This window comes from Brassica napus, chromosome A6, assembly GCF_020379485.1.
Source record: "Brassica napus cultivar Da-Ae chromosome A6, Da-Ae, whole genome shotgun sequence".
NCBI classification, from domain to species: domain Eukaryota; kingdom Viridiplantae; phylum Streptophyta; class Magnoliopsida; order Brassicales; family Brassicaceae; genus Brassica; species Brassica napus.
Genome location: NC_063439.1, coordinates 8,776,196 through 8,798,592, shown reverse-complemented (window position 1 = coordinate 8,798,592; position 22,397 = coordinate 8,776,196). Strand labels below are relative to the sequence as shown.

The 22,397-nt window shown below is 34.4% G+C and overlaps 4 protein-coding genes across 5 annotated transcripts; 1 reads left to right on the top strand and 3 right to left on the bottom strand.

Moving 5' to 3' along the window:
* Nucleotides 1–447: 447 nt before the first annotated feature.
* LOC111198861 lies at nucleotides 448–1,727 on the bottom strand. Of its 2 annotated transcripts, none has more exons than XM_022688200.2 (4): nucleotides 1,452–1,727; nucleotides 1,179–1,343; nucleotides 885–1,111; nucleotides 448–811 (listed from the first exon to the last, which is right to left on the bottom strand). In XM_022688200.2, exons 2-4 carry the CDS (start codon nucleotides 1,213–1,215, stop codon nucleotides 584–586), a joined length of 492 nt encoding a protein of 163 aa, XP_022543921.1. In that variant the 5' UTR covers nucleotides 1,216–1,343; nucleotides 1,452–1,727; the 3' UTR covers nucleotides 448–583. The 2 variants fall into 2 exon arrangements, with proteins under 2 accessions (XP_022543921.1, XP_022543922.1); XM_022688201.2 differs by having other exon boundaries at nucleotides 975–1,111; nucleotides 1,452–1,726.
* An 8,720-nt stretch (nucleotides 1,728–10,447) lies between these two features.
* Nucleotides 10,448–17,940, top strand: LOC111198597 (Fanconi anemia group J protein homolog). The gene is made up of 29 exons (XM_022687329.2): nucleotides 10,448–11,051; nucleotides 11,225–11,306; nucleotides 11,387–11,462; nucleotides 11,593–11,657; nucleotides 11,748–11,795; nucleotides 11,891–11,991; nucleotides 12,060–12,201; nucleotides 12,325–12,386; nucleotides 12,474–12,547; nucleotides 12,627–12,697; nucleotides 12,883–12,970; nucleotides 13,055–13,133; nucleotides 13,224–13,313; nucleotides 13,413–13,521; nucleotides 13,870–13,963; nucleotides 14,036–14,119; nucleotides 14,199–14,355; nucleotides 14,467–14,648; nucleotides 14,768–14,812; nucleotides 14,952–14,980; nucleotides 15,070–15,191; nucleotides 15,282–15,329; nucleotides 15,424–15,548; nucleotides 15,619–15,753; nucleotides 15,816–16,051; nucleotides 16,272–17,082; nucleotides 17,170–17,241; nucleotides 17,419–17,541; nucleotides 17,641–17,940. Exons 1-29 carry the CDS (start codon nucleotides 10,682–10,684, stop codon nucleotides 17,674–17,676), a joined length of 3,756 nt encoding a protein of 1,251 aa, XP_022543050.2. The 5' UTR covers nucleotides 10,448–10,681; the 3' UTR covers nucleotides 17,677–17,940.
* A 298-nt stretch (nucleotides 17,941–18,238) lies between these two features.
* LOC111198104 (WUSCHEL-related homeobox 14) lies at nucleotides 18,239–19,484 on the bottom strand. Its single transcript, XM_022687330.1, has 3 exons — nucleotides 19,265–19,484; nucleotides 18,667–19,053; nucleotides 18,239–18,419 (listed from the first exon to the last, which is right to left on the bottom strand). Exons 1-3 carry the CDS (start codon nucleotides 19,467–19,469, stop codon nucleotides 18,355–18,357), a joined length of 657 nt encoding a protein of 218 aa, XP_022543051.1. The 5' UTR covers nucleotides 19,470–19,484; the 3' UTR covers nucleotides 18,239–18,354.
* A 1,051-nt stretch (nucleotides 19,485–20,535) lies between these two features.
* On the bottom strand, nucleotides 20,536–22,187 carry LOC111197968 (high mobility group B protein 3-like). Its single transcript, XM_022687331.2, has 8 exons — nucleotides 22,042–22,187; nucleotides 21,800–21,849; nucleotides 21,612–21,698; nucleotides 21,364–21,421; nucleotides 21,241–21,285; nucleotides 21,079–21,159; nucleotides 20,863–20,952; nucleotides 20,536–20,759 (listed from the first exon to the last, which is right to left on the bottom strand). The coding sequence occupies exons 2-8, from the start codon at nucleotides 21,838–21,840 to the stop codon at nucleotides 20,742–20,744; spliced, it is 420 nt and encodes a 139-aa protein (XP_022543052.1). The 5' UTR covers nucleotides 21,841–21,849; nucleotides 22,042–22,187; the 3' UTR covers nucleotides 20,536–20,741.
* Between the last annotated feature and the right edge of the window lie 210 nt (nucleotides 22,188–22,397).

Here is a 22,397-nt window from a genome sequence, read left to right as displayed (position 1 = left end):
AAATCCTGAAAAAAGGTTTCACACGTTCGGAGATCATCTATGTACCAAGAACGCAAAATTCAAGAGAAGATAGCTTAGCATGCAGTGTCAGGAAACAACCGTCGTTTGTCGTTCACATGGATCAACATCTACCGGAGTGGTTCACATAGTCAGTATGAGTCTGTTGTTGATGACAAAGAAAAAGTTTTGTGAAGTGCCAATTTAGTTTTGAGTTTTCAAAAACTCTCTTTTTCGATATAATATGACTTTATATTATAATATAATCTCAAAAACCTGCGCTTTTGAAGCACCGATCAAAATCTAGTGGTTATTAAAATGACTTACGATTTGCATACAGTTAGGCCTTGGCCTATCTAATGACTGAGCCTAACAATGTTTGATGCCTGATATTGCTATTATAAAATGGCTGAAATTGCTGTTAATGTTTTCTTGCTAATGGATAATACCTTCGAGGAAAACATTAATGGTTAGCATAAACTCAAACTAATCGTACAAACCTTTGAACCAAACATAAATTTTATAGGAAATTCAGAAAATAAAGATTGTTCAGGAAGATAAAAAACCAGAAGCAGACACAACATCCTTAATTTAAAACAAAACCAACATTGATGCAAAAGCATTTTTTTGAGATAAAGTAACTCTGTTGCCAAATCATTAAGCGAGCTGCTTTGGCTGAAGGCTCCTGTGGTTCTTTACCATTTGGGACTGCTGTTGCATCCGGTGCTGCCTGCTGACTGCTACCCCCGGTTTTAACCTCAGCAGGAACCGTGTTGTCAACTGGTATGTCGTCCCCCTTTTTCACGTTGTCTCCCTGATCATGTCCAATAATCTTTATTAATTTATAGTACATGAAAGCGCCATGGCAAAACAATAGTAACACTCACATTATCAACGGATGCAGGGAAATTGATAAACTCTGTTAAGTATCCGTGTGAGGGTGAAACATAATCTATATAATACAGTGTGTTACATACCGGAGAGTACCAACCGCATATGTATTGTCGCAGTGCACACATGTGAAGGATGAGTCTGTGCGTCGCCGTCAAGTGATTTTTGTCTCCCGGAAGGTCACTGACGGAACTCTTAACCGCTGTGATCTCCCCAATGATGTCTATGTAAGAATGAATATTAGAAATCAATTTCCGGTTAGTATGATTACAATTTAAAGGGAGGATTACCCGAGAGTTGAGAGCTGGTGTTTGCTAGAGCAAGCATTTCACTCCGACTACGAAAACAGAAACATTCTTCAGGCAGCGGGGAACTCGGTTCAGTCAACACCTTCAAGGAGGTTGCATCACTGAACACAATAACCTAACCTCAGCCGTGGAAGAACATCTACCGGACTTTAAATCGAAAAGGAAAAGTCAAGAGTTAGCCATTTTATCTGTAAATAAGTAGATTCTTTCGTTCTAATAGATTGATATGATGGTTTAGATTATAGGGATGCTAACCTTTTTATAGTCGAACCTCCACCGCCTTCGAAGAGCAGAGGTGGCATTGAAGATAGATCGTGACGATGGAGTTAAGAAAGAATTTAATAGCAATGAGTCAGTAACCGAATGATTTCTGGACCAGGAGGAAGAAGAAGTATGAAACGTTCGAAACTGTAAAAGCAATCAATCGGCGCCGTAGTAGACTGAAACCCTAGCATTGCCTCCGGCGGAGAAGACTAAAGGGATGAACAGATTAAGAAACAGGACCTGTTACACTTTACTTCTACTGAGCTTAGTGGGCTTAACAAAACAATTGGACAGACTAATATAAGTTGAAGCCCAACCGGATTAGAAAAAAAATAAATGAAACGCAGCGCTTAGTATTAGATGGACAGGTGTCAAGCTGTGAATGCATGAATTGATGACGTGGCATCCGAGCTGGACTCCATGGGAGTGATTCAAGGTCTTCCTTATATATAAAGACTAGGGTCGGCCCGCCCTATGGACGGGATATACTTTACTTGTGATGTAGGTTATTATTCTTTTATATGATTTTGTGATTTGTATTTTAGATTTATCTTTGCAAGAGATATGTATATACTATTTTATTAATTTAAGTTATTGGTTGTTTGTTAGTAATTTTTGTTTTGAATTTTTGTTTATATGGCATCACCATGATTGAGTTGTTATGTCAATTCTCAGGTGAATGATTTGTCTCTAACAACTAATGTATATGACTCTTTTTGAGGTTTTTGCAATTGGTAAGGCCTTTGCATGTATTTTATTAATGTAGAAGTACCTTAAGCTTTTGTTTGGCAACATAGATAGCAGTTAAAAAAATAGTGTTGTTTGGAAACATGTATAGCGGTAAGTCAGGAAAAAAAGTAATAGAATTATGCTATTAAAAAAATTAGAAGTACATTATATTATATTAAAAGTAATGGATTTATTTTAATTGATATACGTATTCAAATCAAAATAATAATTTAAAACTTATTATACGTACATTATGTTTCGTCACTATGATTCTTGGTAGATTAAGAAGAACACTGTTCATTGTTTAGTAGTTTCTCATCTTGGATATAATAATTTCATTCAAAAAAAAAAAATTTAAAACTGATTTATATCAAAAATTCATTCAAAAATATACATATATTCAAAATTTGATTTTTACTAACATATTTTTCAATAACCATTCAAAGCCCAATTTCATACACCATCTTAAATTGTGGTTTTTATATTTCACACTGAAATTTAAAAATATAATATATGTGATAATTTATATGATTGTACATATAAATATTATTCATTATAAGATTCTTATTTGATGGTACGTATAAAATACGATTAATTATATGATAGCACATATTTTTTGTAACTATGATGACACATATAGGATATATAATAGTGATTAGGGGTGGGCGTTCGAGTTTGTTTTCGGGTCTGTTTGGGATTTCGTGCTTCGTTGAGATCTTTGAAGATTCAGTTTGGATTTGGATAACCAATTTAAATTATTTTAAAAGTTTTAAAATTTATTCTATGCTTTAGTTTTTGAAAAAATCTATAAACAATAGAATATATTACATATAAATCTGAGTAACATATGTCATAGTACCTAACTTAACATATAAATTGGTTTGGTTTAAATATTTTGATAGAGAATTAATAATTATTTAATTATTTTAGAGTTTTGAGTATATTTTAACTATTTTATATATTTACGTTTGATTATTTCTATATATTTTCAAGTATTTAAACGAACTTAAAAGTATCATATATATTCTGGATGTTTTTATATATATATTAAATCTAAAAATAATTAATATATAAAAGTATATACATCTATTTTGGATACCCAAAATACTTCGGTTCGGATCGGATTACGTTTCAGTTCTTCAAATACCAAAATTTTGAGTAATTCGGATATTTAATCAATTTTGGTTCGGATTTGATACTACTTATTCGGATTGGGATCAATTCGGTTCTTCGAATTCAAGTTTTTTGCCCAACCCTAAATAGTGACATAAAAAAAAACAAATAGCATTATTTTTTTTTAAATACAGCTGCACGGATACGCGAGTCAAAATCTAGTAAATTATTAAAACTAAAGTATTTTTTTTTGTATTGTTTGGAAACATGGATAAATAGTATAAATGAGAATTGTTTGGAAACATGGATAGCCATATAAAAAAAGTATATTGTCTTTTTAGTAATTTCATTAATATAATTATATTAATTGTCTTTTATATTTCACTCATTTGAACAATTTTATTAATTATATTACATCACATCATAATTATATTACCAACGCAAGTTTACGCTTGGCACAATAAAATATATGACATATATTCACTAATTTTTTCTTATTTTATTTATGATATTTTGTTATTTTATTTTTTAACTGATGTTTGTAAAATTACTGCTGTGATAATTTGTTAATTTTTATTGTGATTTTCATCATTTATTTTTTGTCAATGTTTCTAATTCTGAGCTTAGTTAAACCAAATGTAGATTTTCTTTTCCCCCTTGACCTTGGTTTGATGGAATATAGAAAAACCAATATTCTAGATGATTTTCCTTTTTTAGATATCATTGGTTTCTCTATTTTTCCTAATGTATTTTTAATTATATTTATGGAAGTTTTACCTAATATTATATGTTGACTAAATTTTTCACTAATCTCAAATTATATTGCGTATTTCCCCTAAAATTAATTTTTTATATTTCTATATCTTGTTAGTTTATGTTTTTCAGATAGATTTGCAAAAATCTCAAGTACCATTCAGTGGGAGTGGCTTTTCCTATATTTTTTTTGTGCTGCTCTTGTCTGTTTTTTTGTGCTGCTTTTGTCTGTTTTTCAAAGAACTAAAAGTAGGATTGGTGAGGAAGATGTTTATAGGAAGAAGACATACCTTTTTAGGTGAATTTTCACCGTCTAGAAGGGGAGAAGATAAGTATTGAGTGATGAATTTCACATATAAGAGAAGCATGGAAGGGTGAGGGATCTCACATATATTTATACTGTGCCATTAATCCGACCGTTTCAGTGTCGCCAGAAGAATCGCAAACGTCACCGCCTTGCCGTCGCACATAGAGAAGAGACGAACTCCGTTTCTTTGACGCAGCGTATTAGGGTTAGAGGGATCTTCTGCAGGTCGGGTCTGGTCTCTTTCCAATTAAACAGCTCAATTACACGATATATTCAAAGAAGCCCACGATGCCAAATGTTTAATGAATCACAGCGTTTTGGTGAAGGGGACACGTGGCAGCTCCAGGATGCGCGACTTTCCTACGTGGATGATGATGTGGAGGCCTGTGAGAGAAGCAAACAGTATTATATATATATATAAAGATTTTGACAAATACAAAGACTTATGTTACGAAGAAATCATAACTGATTTTTTTGTATACTTAATTGTCCATAACAGTGATATTAATATCATAAAATAAATATTCTTTTTACTTTCTCAATAAAATTCAAAATAGAATTTATAACAAAAGAATAATCTTTTGACTCGTAGGTCTGTTTATCAAATCCCGAGATCCAAAACTCGAGTTCGATCCAAATATCTCCTTTTTATATTCTAATGTGGGATATGAGACATTTTGTGAATGCCATTTTAAGCTTTACAAGCAACCCACTTTGAACCTCCATTTTTCATTCAAACTAACTTCGGTTTTGACATGTGGTTACACTATTTTATAGTGCCAAACATTCGGTTATTCTATTTCATCAAAAACAAGTTTCAACAATCTCCATATGAATAGAAATGACTCTATACACTAAACAATTCGACATGCTTGACTTCCTTATAAAAAAATGCCTATACACTAAACGATTCGACATGCTTTAAAAAAAAAAAAGCTTGACTTCCTAGACAAGATTAGACAATACTCAACTAATAACTTTTGAGAATACAAACGAAAAATCCATTGCATGATGAGTTGGTAACAATTTTTCAGCCTTGAACCAGTCATTGTTAATAGCTATCAGATTTACTCGGCCAAGTATTGAACATGATGTCTTGAGCCACCCGGGCTTTGATGTAAACCTAGACAATAACTATAACACAATTTCATTCTCTCATAGAACTAAGTTCTCTGTAGTGATAGAAAGTTAACATTAAGACTTTTTAAGGTGATAGTCACTTTTATAATAATCTCCTAACTTTTTTTGTTCTGTTTTGTCTTATGTATTTGTATTGTATTATATATACATATACTAGTATCAGCTCCCGTGCGTAGCACGGGTGTTATTTATTTATATATACATATATATCCTAAGTATATTATGTGTAAACTTAACAATGAAAAAGTTTATTTTGGAACTTTGAAAGGTAAAAGTTTGTTGTTTATATCTTACAATAGTCTGATATAAACCATTGAATGTAAAATACTGGTAGCTTTACAAAATCAAGTTAAAAACTTAGTACATATGAAAAACAAATTAAAAAAGGGTTAATAAGGTGATTATACAGATTTTGCATAAGTACAATTAAAATACCAACCTTAGTTTTGTAGATAATTGAAGTTAGTATCTTTTGTAGTGTTTACCTTATTTGCCTATAAATGCTTTTATTTTCTTTCATTGCATCCTTTACAGTTCTTCATTTTTGTGCTATACTTGCTTCAACATTTTTGTTTCTAAAACAATCTAAAAATTTAGTTACAGTATTATAAGAACAATAAAGCAAAAAATTATATATTGATCAAAGTAAACAAACAAAAACCACATGAATAAAAAAAAGACCAAGCTGATCAGATTAGGTTTTTACCTTGACAGTAGATGAGTCTTCTTGGTTTCCCCTCACCTGAGTTACTTAAGCTCCATTTGTTGTCTTCTAATTATCATCACTTTTTTTTTTCTTCTGAGGGCACGTCTTAAAGTTTTAAATTATTGTACATGTGTTTTAAGATGAATCTCTCTTACTCTCATTCCCTATGTAATCTATCACCACCATATAAAATAAGTATTTCTAGCAAATCGAGAATTGATATAATCCGGTTTGAAAATATTCAAATTACTCAAAGTTAAAGCAAAAAAAAATAATATATGCAAGTTATTGACTTGTTTTGTTTACGCTTATCTTTCTCATCCAGTACTGTAACTTTTTCCTATATCTATAAAAGAAAAAGAGGAAAAAACAATAAGCAGATTAGAAAAGAAAAATGTTTATGAAAAAAAAATTCGCTGTAATGCAAATTCGAAAATTGAGCCTGAAGAGTTTAAGTGTTTTTCGAATTACTAACCTAGACTTTAACGTACATCAGTCAACTTTTTTTTTTGCTAAATTACAGCAACGGACTGGAAATATGCTTACATTTCACCAGAGATTATGTTGATGGATCCAGAATTGAAGATTCAATACTGTGGATACGTCGTTCGAAGTTTACGATTTATTTGCTTAAAAATTAAAATTTCATCGCATTCTAGCAGATTTAGAAGCTGTTAAAAGAATTTAGGAATTAACAATTTCTGAAAGCAAGTAGAAATGAATTACTTACGTTATAGGCATTATGATTCTATCTAGAAAAAATATTAACCGTTCCAAAAATAGTGAGATCGTGGGGTTCTTGTGAGAAATTTTAGGGATTTTTCGTTTTATTAGCATTTATGGTTTTGTTTTGGTTCGTAAAGAAAATTTATTTGTTATCATAAATACGAGATATTTCTATTATTTTGTAAATATGATTAAAATCCAAGGGTAGAATCCTAAATTTTTAAAATAGGATCATGCTTTAAATTAAAGCCTTTAATAGTATAGATGTTGCAACATAACAATCATGACGTTGGGTGATAAAATATTTTTTAATGGTTATTTTTGTATAAAATATCATTGAATATGATATTATTCTAAATATGTTATACTGCTATTTATGGCTTTGAGACTGAAATAGTGATATATTAGAATACAATGGTTGAGTAAGATATTAAAATAAATATTTTACTTTTATTTAAAAGTGAATTGCAGAATATAATTATTTTATATGATTCGTTTTTCCTTGGAAATCGTAGAAGATTTTATTTATAAATATAGTTGTGTAAATATTGCAATTAACTGATCTTTCTTAAAATGCAGCAAACCTAAACGATATGTTACATTTATAACTATTCTCTTATATTACTTAGGATATACTATATGTAGAGATTAAATAATGTGTCTAACTAAATTTTAATAAATATGTCCAAACAACTTTTTTAAGTAAATTTTTCAATACTGCTTCTTTTTTAATAGAATAGATTTTGGTATTTACTTGAAAAGCTTAACATCGATATTGAACATGGAGTCTAAAGGTTGTTTTAGAATTTCTGGTTCCATGTGATTCGCTAGTTTCACCGAGGAATAGTCTCACGGAAAAAAACTCACAAAAATAGCAAACAATTCTCCGAAACTGCAATGAGACTCTAGGCATCCAAGATAAAATATAAAAATAACCTCTGGAATAAAAAATTTTTTTCTGAATACGAGTAATTTCAGGGCCGAAGTCTATAATCCCCATGCCGAAAACAAAATTCAGTATTAGTTTTGTTTCAATTGTGACTCAAATCGGAAATCTTTAACACAATAGTCAAATTCATTTTCATTATACTAATGACCTCTAATAATTCCTAGAATATCCAAATACTCACACCTATAGCAAAACAACTCTTCGAAAATACAGTGAGATTCCATGCATACAAGATAAAAATAAAATGAATCCTTAAATTTTTTTTTTTAATATCAAAAAGTTCGGAGACAAATTCCATAATCCCTTATGCTTCAAAAAACAACATTTTGATATTAGTTTTGTTTCAGCAATCATTCGAATTAGGAACCTCCATATTGGGTAAAAAGAAGTTCCAGTTGAATTAACGACCTCTGATAACCGGTGTAATCTACTCTCGTTCACTTATAACTTCGCCACAACAAATCCAAGACTTCAGAGCTTTGAATCAATCAAATTGCTATGTCAAAAGGTGCTTAGTTGGGTGATGCAAAAATGGGACAGGAAAAGGTGGATGGGACCCTAATATTAGGTTAGAAACTTTATAATAATAAGGTATTGTTATACCTCTTTTCTGTTTTAATCAGGGATTAAGTCAGATTTTAAAGTTTGTGTTCTTCATGTAAGAGTATCCCTTATATACTAAAGCGCAAGTCGCCTAGCGAATAAAAATTTGACATTTGGCAAAAGTTTACAAAATAAAAAATAAAAACAATTAAAATATTTTCCACGTAAAATGAAAAGCAAAAACAGTTTAATTGTCTCAGCCACTAAAACACGATCTCAACTCCCTACACTAAAACAACTTTAAACGACACTAGAATCACTCAGATAACAAATTTGTTTACAAATTTTTTTCAAACAGTTTACTTTCTTCCACAACCTATGCCTGTGTCTTTCCTATAATTATCTTTTTGTAAGAAAGGCTTTTGATTTTTCTTATCTTAAAAAGTTTTTGAAGCTGCGGAAGAAGCGAAGTTATAGATGGCTTCTGGAAATTCGCTGGTATACATTGGTGGTGCAGACAAGTTCCTATAGTTGTTTAGCAAATGAGTAAGTAAGTAATAATTTTTTGAGTCTCAGCATTTATTCGTTATGCAATTTTGAATTCTTTTAGTTTTTTTTTGCAGAGGAGTCGTTGTTACCACGTAACGAGTTCTTTTGAGTCTCAGCATTTAATTTTCTGTAATTATACTCTCCTCTTCTTCTCTATCGTTCCATTTTCTTTGTCGTTTTATTTTTTTGAGTATAGCAAAGATCTTTATTCTAACAGCTTCTTCTCTTATTCTGAAAATAACTCTATATCATTCCTTCTGCATAAGTCAAGTTGAAGGTTTTCTCAGATTATACTTCTATTTTATAACTTTATTGTTCACAGCATAATGGAAAATCTGGGTTTTGTTTCGTAAAGTACTATTATCAGAGACATGAAGTTATTCTTAATATTAAAAACTATATTCTTCTGGAAAAAGGTAAACACATTTTCATTTATAATTATGATATCCAAACTGTTTAAATAGATGAAACTCTTGTATATAGCAAGGCAATGAAATTCAACCTTTTTGAAAAATCTTTTGTGGTAAAACATGATAAAAAAATTGAAAGGGAAATAGAAAAAATCAGCTTGCTATTGATTTCTATTTACTAAGTATTTTATGTATATATTATTTAAAGTTTATTAACTTTTCCAATCAAGCTATAATTTTTTTTGCAGATATATAATTCAGATATGAAAAGCAGGTAAATATTCATTTAATAGATTTACATACATTTATAGATTAAACATGTTCTATGAAATTTATAACTTTATACAATGAATTTTATATTCCGATGTGTTATTTAGGTTTAGAAAATATGTGAAAAAAATAAATAATTTATTCTGATATATTGATAAGCTTTACAATTTTATGATTTCTGCAAACAAAAATATAATTTTAGTTAAAAATAGGATGATAGTGAAATTAATTGACCCGTGCTTGGCACGGGAGGTAACTAGTTTAAATAAAAACCAATGTTTTTAGAGAGTTCGTTTAAGAATTTAAGGAGAGCGTCACAAATCCATACAACGCAAGAACAACTAAATACCATGCTCTTTTATCTCTGCTAAGATTGAAGTTTTATAGAATGTTAATTTCTATTTACTTTTTGTAACATAACAATTGCTATAACTGTACGTACGTGTCCTCCATAACACCATCTCTATCTCAGTCCATTCGGTGTTCAAGCTCATCGACAAGGAGATCCGCAACGCCATCTCAGCTAGACGCCTGAGAAAGAACTTCAGGGGACTCATGTCCCTCTGGTTATAGTGACTTCATGCTCTTTGTATGTACGTCATTGATCGTTTCTGCTACCTTGTTTTTACTTTTTTTTGCCTTGGTAGCTTAAGCCTCAGATGTACTGCTGTATAACTGAAACCTTCATTTTCTTTGAATTGAAATTAACGTTTTAGCGCAAAAAAAAAAAAAAAAAACTGTACGTACGAGAAATAATTGGGCTTTTAAAAGAACAACAACATAAAAGAAAATGGGTTTAAATAAGCCCGCTTACAAACGTATTACCGTTCTCTCATAACCAACCAGAACTGCACGTCGTTTTCAAATCTTAGCTTCCCCTATCAAAACTAACGAGCGCCAAACACAAGAGAAACTCGAAATAGTCGTCAAATTTTCCCGCCCATTTAACACCAACGCTTAATCGTCAAACCTCAGTTCTCATCTTCTTCCCGTCACCGACCCTCCGACGAATCCCACCGACCAAAGATGGTTTCCACAACCGCCAAATCGGAATCGAATCAAACCCTAAATCCCAAAACCCCTAAAAACGTCTACCAAATCGGAGGCCTCCAAGTCGAATTCCCTTACCAGCCCTACGGGACCCAGCTCGCCTTCATGAGCCGCGTCATATCCACGCTCGATCGCGCCCAGAGAGACGGCCACTGCCACGCGCTGCTCGAGTCTCCCACCGGCACTGGCAAATCTCTCTCCCTGCTCTGCTCGGTGCTCGCTTGGCAGCAGAACCACAAATCCCGGCTTCTGAAAGGGATCTTGTCGCATTCGAAAGCCGCGCCTGAGGCGGCCACCGATCCGTTGAACCATGGAGGTGGATTCATCCCCGAAACTCAGCCCGCAGGTTCGTGGTTTATTGATCGATCGCATGTGTGGATTAGGGCTTTAGATTGGGGAAGATGAACCGGTTTAATTTACAATTTCCGGTTAAGCTCTGGTTTATTGCTAATTACATTTATTGACTGGGGAAGATGAATCGGTTTTAATTTTTTTGATTTCTGGTTAATGTATGAATAGATACTCCTTTGGCTAGCAATAAGGAACCAGCTGAGACTGCAACTAAGAAGAAACCCAAAGTTCCTACCATATACTATGCTTCGTAAGCAGCTTCACATTACTGAATGTTGCTGTATATAAACTATGTTTTGCTAGTTATAATTGATTTTTTTTTTTTTGTAGACGAACTCATTCTCAGATTACTCAAGTCATTCGTGAGTATAAGAAAACTGGTTACAGAGTTCCCATGGCTGTGTTGGTATGTCAAAATCTGATCTTGCTTTCTCTTTTAGGATCTTTTTACTTATGGTTAATCAAGATGATTTTGTGTTTTCTGACACTCATTAAAGTTTTTCTTTTCTTTCCTGGATCCATTTTTGTCATGTAAGGCTTCAAGAAAACATTACTGTACTAATCGTCATGTACATGGGAAGGAGAATGTAGATGAAGAATGGTAATTCTTCATCCACATTCTTATTTATCATTACACCATTTTTTTCATTTACTGCATAACGTTTATGCTAAAGTGTATTCTTTTGTCTAGTCGGTTGCTCCTAAAGGATAAGGCAAACATACAATGTTCTGAGTTCAAGTGAGTTTTTTTTTGTGCTGATGATCTAAGTTCTTTGTTTTTCCTCTTTTGTTGTTAGCTCGTTAAATCTTGTAATCGTTTTCCTTAACTTCCAGGAACGTTAGTAAAATCACATCTCACCCTTCACTTCAGCAGAGAGGTTTTAATGAGGTTCACGATATTGAAGATCTTGTCAAAGTTGGGAAAAGTGTAAGAGGTGAGACTTGGTTTAATTTTTCAGTTTATTTTTTTTTCTATTTCTTAATCTCGGATAATTTTTTGTAGGCTGCCCATATTATGCTGCCTGGTCATTGGCGGAGAGTGCAGAACTGGTTTTTTGCCCTTATTCATACATAGTTAATCCTGTCATTCGAGCAGGAGTTGAAGTAGATCTGAAAGGAGCGATTATAATATTTGATGAAGCACAGTAAGCTTCAGAACCTTTTGTGTAGGTTTAATAAATTTGCACTTATATATGAAACATTAGTTGGCAACAAGTTTCTGATGTTGGTGTTTAATTCCGTGGATTAAACACTTTCCATGTCCACAGCAATATGGAAGACATTGCTCGTGAAGCAGGAAGCATTAACTTGGACGAAGAGACTCTTTTCAGTATATACAACTCAAACTATCTCTGCTATTATTCATGGTTCTGTTCACTGACTTTTACTTTACTAATGTTGGCTTTATGTTACGCAGAATTGCAGAGTGAACTGGAACAGATGAGCGTGGCCCAGCCAATGATATATCAACCTTTATGTGAAGTAGTAGAGGTAATTCATTAGCGGCAAGATAATATTCAGAGGTACAATTAATGACTACTTTTTAATATTGAGTGTTCTATGGATTTAGGGATTGATAAGCTGGATTGGAAGAAAAAAGGATTCTCTAGAAAAACGTGATTTTCAGCACTATTTCTCTAGGTAGGTTGAAAGTCTTCTTCCGATCATCTCTTTACTTTTTAATTTGAAAAGGTTCCAACTGTATCAATATTCTTGGTTTCTTATTTTCCATGAGAGTTGTTTTGTTGCAAGTGTAATGTGTTAGAAGCAGGCATATTTATATGCATTACTCTTTATAAAACTTTTGGTTGTTTGTCATTTAACAGCTGGACTGGAGATAAAGCTTTAAAAGAGCTCGAGGAATCTAATATTACTCGGGAATGCTTCCCAATCTTATTGAATTGCTTTACAAAGGTAAGTCAGTTCTTCGCTGTTATCTGGCTTGGCTCACAGGCCTTTATACGATTCTTGAATGTGACATTGTGCTTACTGCTCAAGGCAATCAGAACATCAAAGGAGGCAGAAATGGAATCAGATATGCTTCATTTAAGTGGGATATCTATTTTGACACTAGAAGGTTTTTTTGCGTCTTAATAACTTTATTAGGCATTGTTCTTTGTATTATCATTTTAAGGGTGGGAGAGCTCATTGCCCAACTTTAATGCAGAGTTGTTCGCTTCACTTACATACTTCTTTTCAAGAAATGGAAGTCACATCTTAGATTACCAACTGGGTTTACAACGCTCTACAAAAAGAGGTAAAAGTGACTTTCCGAGAGATCTATTTAGTGGAATTTTTTGAAGTTTTACCCGTCTGTAGAAACAAAAGGTGTTCATTTTGGTCTGCTGGGATGCAGGAGATTCTTCTGGTACCTGGACGCATACTTTCAGCTTATGGTGTATGAATCCGTCCGTTGTTTTCAAAGACTTAGCTGATCTTTCTTTATCCATCATTTTAACATCTGGGTAAGTACTATCCTGACTATTGCTTCTGCAAAATAATTAGTCACCCTTTTCAAATTCACGTACACCTTTTTCTTTTTTCAAATGAGAGCTTCTTGTTAATTTGGCTTTGTTAAAAACCACGACATCATCAATATACAATGAGTCATCCTTATATTTTTTTTAGTTAAGTTTAATTTGAACACATTTTATGCTGCGGTAACATATGTGTTTCAACTTTAGATCTATGCATAGCATTCTAGTCTTCACCTTGCCCCAAGGGCTAGGAGTTTGCTAAATTTTCATCGTTTCATTGTGCCATCTCTTTCAGTAGTTATTAAGTTTTTGAGTTTTTTTTATTGTGAATTGTAGGACTTTGTCACCGATGAATTCTTTCTCATCTGAACTTGGGATGCAGTTTGGCACTTGTTTAGAAGCTCCACATGTGATTGATATTGATCTGCAGGTTGTGACTAATCTCTCCACTTAGGAACGGTTTCCAGAACTGAATGTACGATTTAACGCCTCTTTGTTCCAGGTGTGGGCTGGTGCAATCTCCAATGGTCCTGGTAATTATCCCCTAAATGGAAGTTATAAAACAGCTGATTCATACTCATTCCAGGTACTGTGTAAATCTGTTGTTTTTGTACTGAGATGCATTGTTTTTGTCTATTGACACGATCCTCTACTTTTCTTTGAAGGATGCGCTAGGGAAATCGTTGGAAGAAGTTTGCACTATTGTTCCAGGTGGCTCGCTTGTATTCTTTCCAAGCTATAAGTTGATGGAAAAACTCTGCACTCGTTGGCGTGAAACTGGGCAATGGTCTCGGCTCTGCTTGAAGAAGGACCTCTTTGTTGGTGGGTCACTTTTACCTTCTATGATCATGTAGAAACTGTTCCAGAAAAAATCATATAGTGATGCATTTTGTTTTATTGTCAAAACCGCAAATAAATTGTCCTTTGTTACAGAGCCGAGAGGAGGAGCCCAGGATGAATTCGATTCTGTTCTGAAGGGTTATTATGATTCTATCCGCGGGAAGAACAGATTGATTGGAAGAAATAGAAGATTAAAGAAAGCAGGGCTAGTTAAAACTGAGGCTCAGGATGATTCCAAGAAAGGAGCTGCATTTTTTGCAGTTTTTAGAGGAAAGGTTTGTCATTTTTCATTCTTGATTTCTATAATTGGTGTACAATTAAAGGGAGCAATACGATCCTAAGATATAGGTGTAAATGGATTTGAGATATGAGTTAGTCTACATGTTTCTCACAGGTTTCAGAAGGAATTGACTTTGCTGATGACAACGCCAGGGCGGTTGTATCCTTTTCAAGTGCATTGTCTTGGTATTTTGTTTAGTCATTCACAGTAACCCTTTACTGCGGCTTTAGGACAAATGGGATTTATACTGGTCAATTTGGTTAATGAATGGCCTGTTAACCTTGATGATTAATCACAGATAATTGTTGGCATTCCATTTCCAAACTTGTAAGATTTCTATTTCTCTTTTAAAGTCGTCAGCTTTGTTTCTGATCTTCTTCAGAGTACTGTTTTCTAACGAGTCGCTTTATTGACAGGCATGATCTTCAAGTCGGACTAAAGAAAAAATATAATGATACGTATAAATCATCTAAGAACCTTCTTGGAGGGAGTGACTGGTATTGCCAACAAGCCTATCGTGCTTTGAATCAAGCAGCAGGTTCGATGTGCTAACTTGCTTTCTGTTACTTAACTTCCAGTTAATTTTAACTCTGTAACAGGCTATTCATCATGGTGTTTTTCTTTACAGGGCGGTGTATCCGGCATAGGTTTGATTATGGGGCCATCATATTCTTAGGTACTTATAAGATTTCAAATAATCACTGCTCAACACTATTAAAACATTTTGTTCTGTTTCAGCTATGAGAACTTTTCTTTGTTTTGGTGTCCAGATGAGCGATACAGAGAACAACGGAACAGGGCGTCTATTTCAAAGTGGCTAAGGCAGTCTATCAAACTGTATGATAATTTTGAAGAATCTATGGAAGGGTTAAGATCTTTTTTCAACAGTGCCAAGGTTCAAACCATCTCAGCCCCTTCCGAGAAACTTTATTACATAAACATTAAAGTTCGAGAATTGCATGCAGGAACGAGTCGACAGTAAGATGTTAGGGTCCCAGGATCATACAGTTGAGCAGAATTTTTCTTCGGAAAACCTAGGAAAGGAATGCATAAAGAAGGAAAATCAGATTCAGAAGGAATGCAATCATGCAGAACCAAAAGTACATTCTAAAAGCAAATATGTTTTCTGGTTTGTGGTGTTTTCTCATGAATTTTTGTGCAGGGTAAGGTGGTGAAAGTGGAGGACAATACAAGTTCAAATCCAAAATATGATTTTATGAATGAAGACTGGAAACCAAAAATAGCCGAAGGCTCGAGATCCATGCGGCTTTCTGGTGTGAACTACGGAACCTCCATTTCTCAGTTATCATCTGTAGGTGACATACCTTCTCAAACATTCGTTCAAGTTAAAGAGGAAGAAGTCATTGACCTTGAGTGTGAGGTCCAACCTGAGCCTGGGTAAATATATCTGACAAGTTTTGCTTAATACTTACCGAAAATTTATTAGATTCACACCATATAAGTATAATGAGGAATAATTGCTCTAAAGTGGCATGATTGTTAGAGGTAGCTTCAACTTAAGAACTAGCATGTCATGCGAATTTTTTATTAAAATACTGCAGAATGCAAGTTTATACTATACATATGTTTCTGCAAACTAAAAAACTGCTATGTGCAGGTACTGTGAGGTGTCTTCTGTAACCAATTGTGATGAAGATCCTGAAACAGCATTTGTTAAGGAAATCTCTGGTATGTTCAAAGGTATTTCTGGAGCCAGTCCATGTTCTTTCTCGAAGAACGAGAGCTCTAGCCCAGCAACAGGTCTGAGATCTCCGAGGTCTCCTGATGAATTCCTAAAGCAGCGTATATCTACTGGAAATTTAAGAAAATCTCCTCTTGGAGCAGAGTCACCTTTGAACATGAGTGTAAATTCCCATGCTTTGAAGAGAAGAAAATTTACAAGCTCTCCAGTCATTGACCTTGAAGAAGAAAACAGTAATGCTCCTAGTACCAGTACCAGACCCACAGATCACACAAGTTTCACCAGAAGAATTGAATTTGGGCTAGGGAGTACCGAATCAAGATCCCAAAACAACAATGTATATGCTTTTCCAGAAGTGAATCAGAGAGTGATGAAAATATCTTGTTCACTCTGCAGAAGTTCTTTAGGTCACCCTGAGAGCCAATCACATCCCAAATGCGTGATGACTTCGTCGTCCAAAACGTATTTGCTGTCTCTCCTGAAAGAAACATTAGGAACTGGTCCTGAAGAAACGGCGACAAGTGTTTCAGTTGTCATGACAGATTGCGCATCAGTTAATCAGAGACTCTGCAGAAGTTCTGAAAGCGCAAAAGGTCAGGGTGTTTGGTGCCAGCAAGATGGATGTGTTTTCAATACCATCTTTTGCCCTTTCTGTAGTATCCCAAATAGGTGTCTCGGAGTGCAAGTTAAGGCTACTGATTCATCAAATGTTCACTTTCTAAGCAAAGTAAGCCGGCTTTAGTAGTGATTCTTCATAATGATTTGGTCCATTGTCTTGACCTCTGCTAATATCAGAATTTTTACTTATTGGCAGATTTTGTTCTTTGCTGGTCAAGTAGATGTCACAGAAGATGATGCAAGCAAGGAAAAAGCATTAAAGCATGAGGTATTCTTGCACGCCTCACTCTTATATAAGACTAGCAATCTGAACAAATTGAGATTGAACTAAGATGAGTTTAATGCTTTCAAGCCAAAGTCTAACATCTTATTTGATGTGTCAAAATATAGTTTCAGATCGATTTCATTGTAGGAATAAACAACAATCTTACTATTGGTTTTGTAGGAATCTCCTGATGTCAGCAATACAGATGCGGACAAGAGTGATGTGTTTAAGTCAATAGAGAGATTTGCATACTCCCCAACGCAGCAGCAAGATTCAGGAGGCTGGAGAACTACAAAATCAAAGGTCTGGGGAAGAGAAATAACTCGCATTCCTGTTTCAAACTCTGTTTACTGATAGTCTAGTTCCCTAACCTTAATATTCATTATCTTCATCTGTGTGCAGTTGAGACTACCTAAACGCACAAGGAAAACTGCCTAGAAAAAGAATGTAGTCAAGAAAGCCAAACCGGCATTAAGCTGTCCTCAGCTGATGTCAACCAAGGAACTTTGCACCTGTGGTAAGAAGAAAGATTTAGGCTTTTGCATCTGAACATGGCCAGCTTTATTCGGAAATTGGCTTGTGTTTAGGTCTTGGTCACTTATACATAACATACATAATTTATTCGGTTGTGACAACAAAAAAAAACACAATTTATTCGGTTATTAGATTTATTTTTCCATCTTTATGAATATAAGTTTTTCTCTTGCTAATGGCTATATAATTGAATCTCTCATTACTCGTTAGTTATGGAACTTCTACTAGCAAAAATCAAGAATTTCACGTTGTTTCATTGACACCAAAAAGTTGGAAACGTTATTTACTCAAAATTCTACGCACGTCTGGAGGGAGACGTGAAAACCTGAGGTGATGAACAATGGAAATGACATGCAGCTTTGCCGCTAACACACTGTTCTCACTGTTTTCGAGAGTTTTATGGGCCATCTATTAAGGTTGTGGGCGTATCAATTTTTGAAGCACTTGTTAAAGTCACACAAACACAGACATAATAAGGTCATTTTAATTAAGATAACGAAATGTATTGCTTAGTGTCTTGTAGAAACATGGAGAAGAGAGAGAGTAGAGACTAGAGATTTTCTTCATTCTTTGCATTTTATGTCAGTCTATAGTATACGAATTGAAGTCTCCAGAAAGCTCCCCTCTACTCAACAAATGCTCAATCCCTGAAACCACAAAAAATAAACCACCACAAGTCGATCACCTCTTCTATTATTTTATCATCATACAAGGATAAAAATAAAAATAAAACCGAAATTCATCAACCCAAACTCAAACCAAATTTCGCTACAATACGGTACTAAAAAAAATAAACCAGAGCGAACCAAAAAAGTAAGATTTGAAACCGACCGAACTTTAGAAAAACAATGCATTGGACGAAAATCATATGGTATAAACTCGAACAAAAGTTACCTAAGTCAGGACTCGGGAAGAGTATATGCTCGTAAGACTCAAACCCTCCAGAATCCCCACAACTCCTCTTCTCATCGGTCGTCACCGCCGCATCTTCAGCCTGATCAGTCGTTGCAATCGTCTGAGGTTGCTTACGTTTGGACCGAGCACGCCGGTTCTGAAACCAGTTGTAAACATTTGTCTCCGTTATCTGTCCGTGTTCAGACAGTTCCGCTGCGATCTCTCTGATCCTACGTCGGTTCGGTGTTCCGCTTTTTTCCTCGTAAATGCTCTCAAGTATTTGAAGCTGCGTGGACGTCGGAGTCCATCGGTTCCTAGTCGATATCCTCTGAGCGCTTGATGATGCCACCATCGGATTAAAGTATCCATCACCGTTAGGAGTTATTCCTATACGTACGTGAGCCTTAAGTTTCTTCCAAGTATAAATATGTATTAACCTAATCGCAAAATGCGTTTGCATATCGCTAATAACTCTAGTTCAGACCAATCGTTTGCAAACGCAGTTTACACTAAAGTAGCAGCTCAATGAGTAAGGTGTGTGGTTAGATAAAACGTTTGCATTACAAAACGCCTATATGTAGAGAGAAAAGAAGTGTACCTGAGGAGAGAGGATGGAAAGAAGAGAGAGAGTTGTGGAGGAGAGCGAGCTGTTCACAGATAACGGAGTATACGGCGATCTGCTTACGGAGAGTCTCCATTTGCTCCTCCGTCATAACTCCTCTTCCGACATACGCACCGTTTTGGTTCTCTCTCTCCATCTCTCTTTCACCACTTTGCTTTCTTCTCTTCCTTTTTTTTACCATATATATGAAGACTATATACTGTACGAAAGTGACTGATTTATACATATTTTTATGACTAAAGGATCTTTAATTTATTTCTTACCGTTATATAAAACACTTTTCTGAAAAGATAACTTGACTAGTGATCAACTGGCCTATATAATTACCGGTTAATTAGAGAGAAATTAGGGACACAAGTTGATTATAACTGATCAGATTAGATTCTTAATTCTGATTTCTGTGGATGTATATCTTATATTCCATGTAATTTTTAGATTGATTAGAAAATTAAAGCACAAGGATTGATCTTGGTCAATCGTGTGTCACGTCACTATTTAGTGTTAGAATTTCAACATTCTATTCGAGTTTTACGGGTCAATCCACCATTTGAGAAATTAAAAAAGTGTTAAATTCCAAAATGATATAAGATGATCTTAATCCTACGTGTGGATGACATATTAAAACTAACATAAATTAATTTCAGTAATTATTTCATCAGTAGCTTTGCTTGTATGAGTAGAAGAACGCAAACTGTGCATTTTACTTTATATATAGTGGTTACATAAAGCCGGAAGCAAGGCTTAATCACAGCACAATATAAAATATTATCTTAGTGACTAATAATTAAAAGATAATAGAACTAAAGAGCATGCTTTCATTTTCATTGTTGTAACTAAAGAATAAAATGTATGAATTTACGACCAAAAAGGTTCTTTGATATAAAGATATGTTACGCGGATTCCGCTCTCAATCTCCACTAGCCAGAATGATCAGAATTAGCATATTTCTTGTATAAAAATCAAGTAATGATATATTCTTAAAAACTCTAATTATGTATGAGTTTTATAAAAATTTGTGAAAAGAGCACTAACTCATCATGGCTTTGGTCACTGGAAAGAAGGCCTACAGACAATTTTAACAACCTTTGTAGCTAAAGTCAATTCAACCAAACAGAAAGTAAAGTCAAGGAATAAACTTTTTGGAACACCTTGATTAAAGGTTATTACTGCGTGTAGATAAATGATACATTGACTGTATATTAAGATTTGATTAGAGATTTAACGATACAATTTACTAAACCAAACTCTAATAAGCAACCATGTCACCATTTCATTAGAGGTCGAAGAGATTAAAAAGAGCATTAAGATCATAACAAACGACGAGCTATAAAAAGGCTTAATATTTTATAAAGAGCTGCAAATCTCTCGTTAACATTATAAGAGAAGATAAGAAAGAACGAACATGCTTGAGATCCTTGCAGCGTCCTATATTATGCCACCAAACATAAACGTCCTAGTCATCGTCTTCCTCCTACACATAAAACAGAGAAGGGAAAGAGCTTTATAAAGGGTAGTGGGATCATAAACAAAAGAAGCAACCATGTAATGATAGTGATGCAGAATCAAGAAGGAACCTCATCACTCCCATCATCGGCATCATCCTCATCATTAACCTCAGACACGGACTTGTCAGATTCCTCCTCGTCCTCCTTTGGACCTTCCTCCTAGAAGAAAAAAACACCAACACATCAAAAGTCAGTCAACGAGTACCACTCTTGAATAACTAAGAACAACATTTGATGCAAGTATTAAAGTTTATTGGTGTTATACTAAAACCAAAATAAAATTACCAGCTTCTTGTTGTAGGCTTTCATGTTCTTCTCGTACTCAACTTTGCGGTTGTCAGCCTTAGCAACGTAGGGAGCCTTCTCCTACACCATTGTAAGACCCAAAAAAAGGTTAACTAAATACTTAAATAACACTTAAAAAAGATAATAGATAAGAGAACGAACAGTGTCAGACAAGGATTTCCACTTGTGTCCACCAGCTTTGCCAACCTGTTAGCGATAGAAGTTCAGAGTAAATGATACTAATTAACACATGGAATCTAAAGGAAAGCAGATAAGACTACTCACAGCAGCAACAGATTTGTTAGTGGGATGATCCTTCTTGTAAGTCTGACGGAAATCCTCCCTTCAAAAGCCAAATCGATATCATTAGAGTCAACGCAGGTACTAGCAAAAGCATCATCACATCAAGAACGAATCAATATACCTAAAATTTAAATTATAAGATCTAATGTCCTGAATCGAGAAGATAGGTTGCTACTAATCAAACTCACATACGAGCTAGACAATAATAAACCAATGAGGGGATGGTTTACATGAAAACGAAGAAGGCACTGGAAGGCCTCTTAGGTTTGTTTGGATCCTTAGCAGCCGCTTTGCTTGGCTTCTTGTTCACCGCCAGCCTATCATCAACAACGCATAAACAAAAACGATTTTGAAATTTCCGAGATCTGGAGAGCTTACTAGACGACAAAACAAAAAACGGAAGAATCGATCTACTTACTTGGAGCTCTTGGTATCAGCCTTTGATTTGCCTCCCTTCATGCTTTGATTCTGCAGACGAAATAAGAAGAGATCAGCCAACAGAGTATACTCATAGAAAACGACGCAATCGAACAGAGAATATTCGATTCTAAGAGGTACAATAACGATGAGAGAGAGAGAGAGAGACGATTATCACCGAGAGAGAGAGAGAGAGATCGACAATCGAGAGGAAAAAACGAAGAAAATCGGAGGAAAATTTACCTTTGACGGAAGAAGATTCGTAGGGTTTGAAAGTAGAGAGAGAGAGGAATGAGGGTACGTGTTTGTGATTTGTACGCCTTGTGAAACGACGAGGTTTAAGGGTTTGTAAATATCTTCTGGATTTCAATTTCGCACCATTATCTAAAAATATCTTAGGGGTTTAGGCGGGATTTCAAATCTTTTTTTGCCATGTCATCGATCCGTGTTCTTTCTATTTCATTGGCTCTCTTGCCCTTCTCTTCACGCTTTTAATCACTTGCATTGACTCTTGTGTTAACTTAGCGATATCTATGAAAGCGAAAAAAGATTTGTTAGGTCAAATTCGAACGCGAAGGCTTAATGGCAGAATAATGCTC

Bases quoted from the DNA above. Each gene is read 5' to 3' on its own strand.
- LOC111198861 (XM_022688200.2), bottom strand. From the start codon at position 1,215: ATGCTTGCTCTAGCAAACACCAGCTCTCAACTCTCGG. The intron at 1,112-1,178 runs GTAATCCTCCCT...ATTCTTACATAG, and splicing joins CACCAGCTCTCAACTCTCGG to ACATCATTGGGGAGATCACA. The intron at 812-884 runs GTGAGTGTTACT...GGACATGATCAG, and splicing joins TCCCTGCATCCGTTGATAAT to GGAGACAACGTGAAAAAGGG.
- LOC111198597 (XM_022687329.2), top strand. From the start codon at position 10,682: ATGGTTTCCACAACCGCCAAATCGGAATCGAATCAAACCCTAAATCCC. The intron at 13,964-14,035 runs GTTGTGACTAAT...TCTTTGTTCCAG, and splicing joins TGATTGATATTGATCTGCAG to GTGTGGGCTGGTGCAATCTC. The intron at 15,192-15,281 runs GTTCGATGTGCT...TTTTCTTTACAG, and splicing joins TGCTTTGAATCAAGCAGCAG to GGCGGTGTATCCGGCATAGG.
- LOC111198104 (XM_022687330.1), bottom strand. From the start codon at position 19,469: ATGGTAAAAAAAAGGAAGAGAAGAAAGCAAAGTGGTGAAAGAGAGATG. The intron at 19,054-19,264 runs GTACACTTCTTT...ACGTACGTATAG, and splicing joins TTTCCATCCTCTCTCCTCAG to GAATAACTCCTAACGGTGAT. The intron at 18,420-18,666 runs GTAACTTTTGTT...TTGTGGTTTCAG, and splicing joins CTTCCCGAGTCCTGACTTAG to GGATTGAGCATTTGTTGAGT.
- LOC111197968 (XM_022687331.2), bottom strand. From the start codon at position 21,840: ATGAAGGGAGGCAAATCAAAGGCTGATACCAAGAGCTCCAA. The intron at 21,699-21,799 runs GTAAGTAGATCG...TGTTGATGATAG, and splicing joins GCTGATACCAAGAGCTCCAA to GCTGGCGGTGAACAAGAAGC. The intron at 21,160-21,240 runs GTTCGTTCTCTT...ACAATGGTGTAG, and splicing joins GGAAATCCTTGTCTGACACT to GAGAAGGCTCCCTACGTTGC.